The sequence below is a fragment of the Sinocyclocheilus anshuiensis genome, unplaced genomic scaffold (genome assembly GCF_001515605.1).
Source record: "Sinocyclocheilus anshuiensis isolate Anshui unplaced genomic scaffold, SAMN03320099.WGS_v1.1 scaffold848, whole genome shotgun sequence".
NCBI classification, from domain to species: domain Eukaryota; kingdom Metazoa; phylum Chordata; class Actinopteri; order Cypriniformes; family Cyprinidae; genus Sinocyclocheilus; species Sinocyclocheilus anshuiensis.
In genome coordinates, this window is record NW_015549628.1 from 716,563 (window position 1) to 725,869 (window position 9,307).

The 9,307-nt window shown below is 34.7% G+C and overlaps 1 protein-coding gene and 1 long non-coding RNA gene across 2 annotated transcripts in view; one reads left to right on the forward strand and one right to left on the reverse strand.

Moving 5' to 3' along the window:
• Window positions 1-5,888: 5,888 nt before the first annotated feature.
• LOC107659554 (uncharacterized) lies at window positions 5,889-6,562 on the reverse strand. Its single transcript, XR_001630924.1, has 3 exons — window positions 6,466-6,562; window positions 6,150-6,385; window positions 5,889-6,059 (listed from the first exon to the last, which is right to left on the reverse strand). It is a non-coding gene; the product is annotated as an uncharacterized LOC107659554 (long non-coding RNA).
• Window positions 6,563-8,010: 1,448 nt separating this feature from the next.
• Window positions 8,011-9,307, forward strand: part of LOC107659526 (uncharacterized) — an 11,776-nt gene continuing 10,479 nt past the window's right edge. The window contains exons 1-4 of the mRNA XM_016448505.1: window positions 8,011-8,061; window positions 8,154-8,220; window positions 8,305-8,333; window positions 8,402-8,474. Of these exons, the coding sequence (XP_016303991.1) occupies window positions 8,011-8,061; window positions 8,154-8,220; window positions 8,305-8,333; window positions 8,402-8,474 (220 nt within the window). The remainder of the gene's footprint in view (window positions 8,062-8,153; window positions 8,221-8,304; window positions 8,334-8,401; window positions 8,475-9,307) is intronic.

A 9,307-nucleotide genomic window follows, 5' to 3' on the forward strand; every position in this document is an offset into this window, starting at 1 on the left:
AGCAATAGAAGATAATATGACATGTATCACAGCTTTTGTCAGGCATTTTGAATTTGTGTTGATATAAATAAAAATACAAAAATTAAACAAAAAAAAGGTCAGTCATATTGAAATTATGAGAAAGGGTCAAAGGTCATCACCCATGGTGGTTTGGATTCAACATTACACCCTGTATATTTAAAAATAACTTTTTTATTAGTTTTTTTTATTTTATTATTTGTCATCATGCACCACAACACACTATTGCCAAATTAAAACAAATGTTTTGTAAATTAGAAGCATTTTTTACTGGATTATTTCATACATATTCAAATGCACTGTTCTGATATATCAATTCAATGTACATCACTGATGTTGACAAAGGTAGTCTGTATGTTATGTCTCTTATTCTTCTCACCAGGATTGAAGGCTTGACAGACAGTTTAGATACCAGTAAAGCTGTAAATAGACAAATTCAGTCATTAAAAAACAATTTTAATGTGACGAATGTCTCAAATTCTCCTTGTGACTGTTTACAAAAGAGAGAGAAAGTCTGGCAAGCACTTCCATTTCACTTCCAACGGCGTCTGTTGCTTTTGTCACTCCTAGCAACCTTTCAGAGCAGATCCTCTTTGCTCAAAGAAGAATTTCCCTTTCTCTGTTTGACCGATTTATATAATCATCAAAGCCCCTGTTCAAACAGGCCCTAGACGTTTAATATCTGACATTAAGGTGACCTCGATTTTTTTCTCTGAACCCAGGCAGTAGATCCTTTTCAGGCCTTGAAGGCCACAGCAATGGGTGTGGATTGTTGTTACACTGACCCCATTAAGACCATCCGTAAATGCTTTAAATTAACGACACTGCATTGTTCCTGTGATATCTCTCTGACACAAGCGGTTGTAAACGTCATTGGTGACCTCGCACAACATGCCTAAATTGTTTGGTCTTCAATGTGTCCAGAAAATTAATGAGGGGAGGTGTAAATATCACCTAAAACAGACAGAATTCTATAATGGCTAAAAATATACATTTTCCATCTGCTAAACAATGCTGCTGGCCAATATTTGCTGGGGTTTATTGATGACATTGTTTTTTTCCTCAAAAAAGGACAAAGGCATCCCTTACTGACATCAGAGGAGATTTTGTTTCTTGCACTGGTTTTATATAGGGGAGTCTGAGAAAATTAAGCCAGATCATAACACAAATTTTTCACTTGCAACAATTTTTTTTTTTAGAAATTAAAAAAAAAAATTTTGTCCACTATTTTCTTCCACCGATGCCTGTTTTTTTTTTTTTTTTTTCAGAACTCCATAACATAATGTTTTTTGTTTTTTTGTTTTTTCAGAACTGCATAACAATGTCTCTATGCAAATAGGCCTGATTACTCAGCATTTTGCTTAACCCAACAATTTGCTATCCAGACATTATGTATTGCATATAAGGCGACATTTAATCTTAGCCTGATTCATAATCTAACTTTAAGGGCCATTGTACTTCTTGTTTCAGTTAACAAAAGCTGATACATTACGTGAAAGTGATTCTGTAAACTTCCCTTTTAAATGTCTTCATCACCCATGTGAACCTACCTGCTTCTGGAGGTTGATTTTTACTTTTAGTTTTCTTGTGTTGTCAGTTTTTCAGTTTTGATCTCATTCTGAAATTGATACATGCAATTGGTTAGAAATATATTTTTATATAGCACAGGATTCTTGTCAGAAATGTCAAGCTGAACTGCCATTTTGCCCATTTTAAGGTAAGTCTCATTACCTACTTCCCTCTCAGACTCTTTCAGAGTACTGTCTATTGTTCAATTCTAATCTTAAATTTGTTCACAGTGCTTGCAGACATTGTGAGATGGCCCTGTTCATCTTCATAATCTTTCATCTTGTACTGGAGGATAAATCGCAAGGTAAGTGGTCCCTTATGCCTTATAAAGATAATAATACAGACATTTCCATTCATCTTCACCCTTGAACATTGCAGTTTTGTTTTTATTATAAAGTATACACATTTTAGAGCTCTAGACCTGACTTTTACAAATGTTAGTAACAGTTTACAATAAGGTTTAATTTGCTAACATTAATTATACATTAGTTAAAATGAACTAACAATGAACGATACATCTCCAGCCTTTATGAATATTAGCTAATATTGATTTAAATGTTCTAATGCATTTTTAAAAACATTGTTAACATTAGTTAATGCATTGTGAACTAACATAAAAATAAAAATATATATTAACTAACATTAACATAATACTGTAAAAATGTATTGCTCATTGTTCGGTAATTCATGTTAATGCATTAACCTCATTGAGAGACCTCATTTTAAAGTGTTGCCCAAATGTTGAACAGATGTTAATGTAATATTTACTTTAACAATTTATATATATATTCATAAATATATATATATATGAGTCATATATATATCTTATATATATATATGAGTCAGTTGTTTCATAAATGCTATTTGGTCCAATTATAAGCTGCATACATATATTGGAATTGTATGTTAATTTAATGACATTAACACATGCAAAGACAATTTTTATGTTTTTTGAATGTATTAAATTAATAAAAAAATGTCTGTGCATGTGTTGTCATCAAAGAGCTTAAAATTAATAATGATAATTTAATAATTAAAAATTTAATTAAAATGACAATTAAATTAATAATAATTAATTAATTGTTATAATATTTTGTTGGAAAGGTGAATTTGTGTGTCTCATGTTTGTTATAGGTTTGCCGCAGGCCAAGCTGACAGTATTTCCAACATTTGCTACTGATGAAGAAAAGGTGCAGATGGTCTGTGGAGGTCATGAGAATCATCATATATCTGAGTGCATGTTTTACCCTGCAGGACAGGAGAACTTTTTTAAACCAAGTACATCATGTAACTTTTCCCTTACCGGTGCCGAACTGATCCTATGGTCACAAGATCATGAGAGTTCACATGTTAACATATCCTGCTACTATACTGTGCATGCCTTAGGAGAAAATGGAACATCACCTCATTCCGACATAGTCTCAGTCAGGGTCAGAGGTAAGCTGTTTAATCACAAACTATGTTTGATTGACAGATGAAGTGGTTTATTCTTTTCAAAGCAGATGTCTTTGTTTCTTGTAAGGTTTGGCCGCCATGTTATCTTTGCCACCAATCACAGAGGGCAGCCCAACTACAATGACCCCCAATGGAGCCTTTCAAGGTTGGAATTATCATGGAATTTCCAGATTTATTTAATTTAAATAACTTGGATTAAGTAATATTCTTGACACATAAGAAAATACTAGGAAGCATTTCAGTTGCTGAAAGTGAGTTTTATTTTCTTGCGGTGATGCATTTCCAATTGAAACGCTAAGTTGGGGCAGGGCACAGAGGAGGTTGTCGCCACCCCCTTTTTAAACCGCTAATAGGATTTAGCTAATGTCATAAGCATGAGCCTTGTATTTGCATTGAACAAAAATTGATATACACCTTTAGTCATCGAGTCTTTAACACTAAAGAAAAAGACTTGTATATCTGCTAAAATATAATTATGCAAGCTTTTATATAGATAGACTCAAATCTACAATAGACCAATAGCTAAATAGTCCTTTAAATACGTTTTTAAAGACTCTGTAAGGCCAATTTGAGTTTTTCTTATTCTAGCACTCTTTAATCTAAACTGATCATTGCGATTTCATAATCATTTAAACATCCATTTCAGCAAATTTGTCCACTGTCAACATAATTCTATTTAATTTTGTACACATACCTCATATTATTACATCTGTATTATAATCATCCAGTTAACAATAATTTGCCCATTAATAATATGTTTAACACCTAGTGTAACTCTTTCTGTGGGTTCAATAGCTTTGGCTGTAACATCCAGTACTGAAATCATAACAGATTCGATAACCAGTAAGTGCTTCATTCCTTCTCATGATTTTCCTCGATCAAACATTTTGATTGGTTGGGTTTAAATCCACTCGTCTAAATTTGTTGTGTTACTACAGATATGTCCAGTCTAAGTACCCATGACAGCCATAGTTTAACAGATCCTGCAAATGGTGAGTCCTCATCTCCTCTGATTTATAACATTACTGTAGCCAAAACACATTTGATTGATTTATTTACAAAGCCTCAACATCCTTGGAATCGACTACGCTTACTCCTACTACAGAACATGCATCAGGTAAATACTATAAAATGGATATTTCTATAAATATGGTCTTAACTTCTCAATTTACATCCAAGCTTAATAAGTCGATCAATTAATCTATTGGTCAGGTGTGAAGTGTGAATATGTTCAGCCAAAACAAGATGAATAAACATGCTGAATATAATACAGATATGCTAATGGTCAGTTTTTCTTTACAGTTTTCCCCTTGATGACCGAAGGTCCTGAAATCCAAAAGTACTCGAATACAAGTAACTTTACTCAGAGGATGCATTTATTCAGTGCAGCACAGTCACTGGAAAACAGATGGCACTGAACATTAAATATATACATTAATGCAACAGTGCATTTCTTGTTAATCTTTGATAGCTTTGTCTCACACAGAAATGTTTTTCGTCATTGCTGTGGTTGCGAGTGGTGGAGGAATTGTGCTGACTGGACTTGTGGGCATCTGTTTGTACGGATGCACACGTAAGTGTAAACAAATGGACATGTCTTCCATATGGCTTATAGTTTAAACATTCTAATTGAACAGAAATGTTCAGCTTGACAGTTTGATGTTTCTTTCATCACAGGAAAGTCAAAGACAGAGAGGTAAGGATGTAAATGAATATATTTTGAGTACATACCATTTATGAAATCATTAATGGAATAGTAAACTGAAAAAGATAATTTGCTGAAAATTTACTTCATCACTACATCACTTTTCCACCAATGGATCCTCTGCAGTGAATGGGTGCCGTCAGAATGAGAGCCCAAACAGCTGTAATCCAGAAAACGGAGTTCACTCAAAAATGAAAAATCGGTCATTAATTACTCACCCTCATATCGTTTCAAACCCATAAGACCTTCGTTCCTATTCGGAACACAAAATAAGATATTTTGATGGAATCTGAGAGCTCTCTGACCCTCCATAGACAGCAATGATTTTACCACGATCAACGCACAGAAACGTAGCAAGGACATCATTAAAATAGTCCATGTGACATGAGGGGTTCGACTGTAATTTTACGAAGCTACGAGAATACTTTTTGTGTGTGTAGCAAAGTGGCGTTGGGCAACAGAAACGGTAACACTGGAGAGATGACTACACCACCCTAGGACTTGCACCCAGGCAAATACTACGCACACTCAGGTGCAACTCAAGGCAACACAGGTTCAAGCCTACTTAAATATGAGCAAGAGACGTGGGTACAGAAATATATTTTATTTTATTAATTCAATTAATAAATTTTGCTAAAAAGAAATCACACAAGCAATAACCAACTTAAAATGATAGTACTACCTGCTGCTGATCTCCAAAAATACACAACACACAAAAGGGTTTACAGGGCTGTGGCCAACTGGTATCAAACTCCTAAAGAAGCATAAATCTCAGTTATCACACACTATCAGTGCACACATTCACACACTCACAATACCCAGTGAGATTACTGTCGACCTCCCTGCTTTTTGTGGGACACACAGGACCTGTAATTAGATAAACCACATCAACTTAATAAACCACACACACCAGCACACTAATTCACACTGAATTAAAAAAAAAAATAAAAAATATATAAATTTAATTATAATAAAATATAATTAACTCAATTTCTAACAAAATCAAAAACACAACAGAAAAAAAAACAATTTCCAACAACTGGTTCACAAAGACAATGAAAAGAAAAAGCAAATTAATAAACTTTAAAGATGAAACACACACAGAATGAAATAAAACAAATATTAAAAGTATAAAGCCAAGATGAACCATCCAACGAAAAGGCAAATAAAAGAAAAGCAACTAATGCACCAAAGCAAAATTAAACTGATACAAAACAAAACTAGACAAACTGAACAAGACAGCAGCGTATTTCTGGGGACTGATGTTCAGACTAAACCACGTGCACTGCAGCAGGAACCCTCCAACATATTACTAAAAAAAAAGAAACAATAACATGTCATTAAATAAGGGTAATTCAAATATATGAAACCGGACACCCTTAAACACTTCATTTATACATACCGGACACTGCAGCAGTCAGCCACGTTAAATTGACAGGGCCGGCGTGAGCACTGAACAGTATAGAAGCAGAAGTTGACGCTAACAGAAACTAGATAATGCAGCCAACCGCCACACCAAAGCAGAGCCAGTACTATGCGAAGCGGTGTAGATGCAAGGGGCTGACAGCAACGGGATGCCAAGTAGGCAGTCCGACCAAACACCAGTCGCAAACATTAACCAGTTAACATCTCATACGGCTATAAATGGTACAGAAATGCTAACATTAGTATAACAAACCAATACAAGAGACGCTAAACCACACTGCTGTAATGCTTACCTTTCCAATAGACGCACAAAATCAACCCTAAGCGAGCCGTGGCTGAATTAGCCACACCGCTAACAAACACACAGTGTCGAACGCCAGTACCAGAAAGGGGGCGAGGGCACCTGAGTAACAGCTCCGACTGACACAAATCAGCCCTTTATACACCCACCTATGCCTGCTGATAGGCTAACAATATTCTAACGTCAATACAGGGAGCGGCTAACTACCCTGCCACATGTGCAAAGAAAGCAATAATAACAATTTATTCAGCAATTCTTGTTCCCGAGTTACCGTCTTCCGCCATTTTGTAGAGTACTCCAGAACGTAATCAAGGTAACCAGCGTTGCTTATGTTCAGTAGACAGCGTGCACATTTTATTATTATGTTATTATTGTTTTCTTTGCACACAAAAACTATTCTCATAGCTTCGTAAAATTACGGTTGACCCCCTGATGTCACATGGACTATTTTACCGATGTCCTTGCTACGTTTCTGTGCGCTGAGCGTGGTAATATCATTGCTGTCTATGGAGGATCAGAGAGCTCTCAGATTTCATAAAAAATATCTTAATTTGTGTTCCATAGATGAACGAAGGTCTTATGGGTTTGGAACAACATGAGGGTAATTATTGACAGAATTTTCAGTTTTGGGTGAACTATCCCTTTAACATTTTGTGAATTTAAAACCATGTATTTGTAAGAAACAAATCAAACATTAAGTTTTTTTTTTCACTTTAACCATTTGGCTTCTGGCCAAAATATGAGACTATAATCCATGATAACACTTCCTCCAGAGAAAACCTCTATCACCTGTTGTCCTCTAACATCAAAATCCACCCACATATGTGACCCTGGACCACAAAACCAGTCATAAGGGTCAATACAATGTAATTTTGGCTATTGCAACAAATATACCCAGCGACTTTGTAGTCCAGGGTCACATATATGTTTATAACTGTTTTTGCTTGTAAACAGTGCTTGATTTGTGCATATTTCTCTCCTGATTCAGACTAGATAACATTTTCACTGCAGAAAGCAATATCATATAGAGGAAATATTTTAGTCAGAAGCAATGGTTTGAATTGTAAAAACATCTTAATGATGGATTTGTTTATTAAAAAACACAGCTTTTTACTTCACAAGACATTAACTGATGGACTGGAGTGGTGTGGATTACTTGTGGATTACTGTGATGTTTTTATCAGGTGTTTGGACTCTCATTCTGATGGCACCCATTCACTGCAGAGGATACATTGGTGAGCAACTGATTTAATGCTAAATTTCTCCAAATCTGTTCTGATGAAGACACAAACTCATCTACAACTTGAATGGGCTGAGCGTGAATAAATTGTCAGCAACTTTTTGGGTGAACTACTCCTTTAAAATGAAATGTAAAAAAAAAAGAAAAGAATGAAAACGTGCACAAACTCTATTTGTGAAATGTACTAGGATTTGGATCGAATTCAACAGCAAAAAACAGGGTATGTTTTTACTCCCCTCCCCCCCAAATTAAGCCATTTCTTACTCAAAACATAAGTACAGGCCAAGGTTTGCTGAAATGTCAGTCTGCATTGTAGGACTTCCTTTAGCAACAGCCAGTTCAGACACAGTAAGTATTCAATCATATTACATTTGTTAGAGCAGCTAATTGGATCATTTTAATATTTCCCGCTGTTTAATAGATCACTCTTTGTTATTTAGACTGGAGAGGAAGATGCAGTGCTTTATTCAACCATCAACGTCATGCAACCCCCCTCACAACCACCCGGTATATTTGATAAAACTATATCTTCATCTTAGTCTGAACTCTATTATGATCATTATTTGATATCTGATGTGTCATGTTATGCAGGAAACAGTGAAGAATCAATGCCAACTGAGGTGAGTAAGGCAGTTGGTAACACATTACACAATATTTATGTTCATTTTAAGATTTAATTTTCCTCCAGGTTGAACTGAATCATTTGTATTACACCATCCTCACCAAACCGGTCATCTCCAGTGACAGCAGGAGTGTTTACAGTCAGCTGAAAGAATAAAACTCTGCCTGCTACTGTTTTAATGCAGGCCAGAGCTGATCAATCTTAATTTTAAACAGGATTTGTTCCTCCATAGCAAATGCCTTTTATTGTAAATGTTATTGTAACTTCTGCTTCTTAATTTCATTATCTTAACCTTTCAAAACTGTATCATAAACGTATGTCTGATTTCGGTTTACTTGTATTTTCAGCAGTTTCACGCGTACAGTATAACCACATCAGAAGGCACACAGCATTAATATGCATACTTTTAAGCAATAATAATTACATAACAATTGTTATACTGTGTTATTGTGAATGGCAGTTGTATTGATGAACATAGGACAACTTATATTTTGTCCTGTTGCTTTGTGTGAATATTTTACCTGATGTTCATTATTTAAAGCACCTCATTTTTTATGTTTCTCTTCTTGTTCCTTTTGCACTTTTTCCCTCTTCCTCAAAGTTACATCTGAAATCTCTTTGAAGACTGGAGTAATGGCAGCTGAAATTTCAGCTTTGCCATCATAGGAATAAAATATATTAACATAGAAAACTGTCATTTTAAATTGGAATAATATGTATTTGTATTTGTGATCAAATAAATGCAATCTTAGTGAGCAAGAGATACTTCTTTCAAAAACATAAAAAAATATTTCCAAGCCCAACCTTTTGAATGGTGTTGTTCTGTAAGAAATTATTTTATATTTTATTTTATTTTAATAACTTTTATAACCTTTTTTTAAATCATTTTAATATGTAATATAAGTCTCTAGTGTCCACAGAATGTGTCTGTGAAGTTTCAGCTCAAAATACCCCACAGATCATTTATTATAT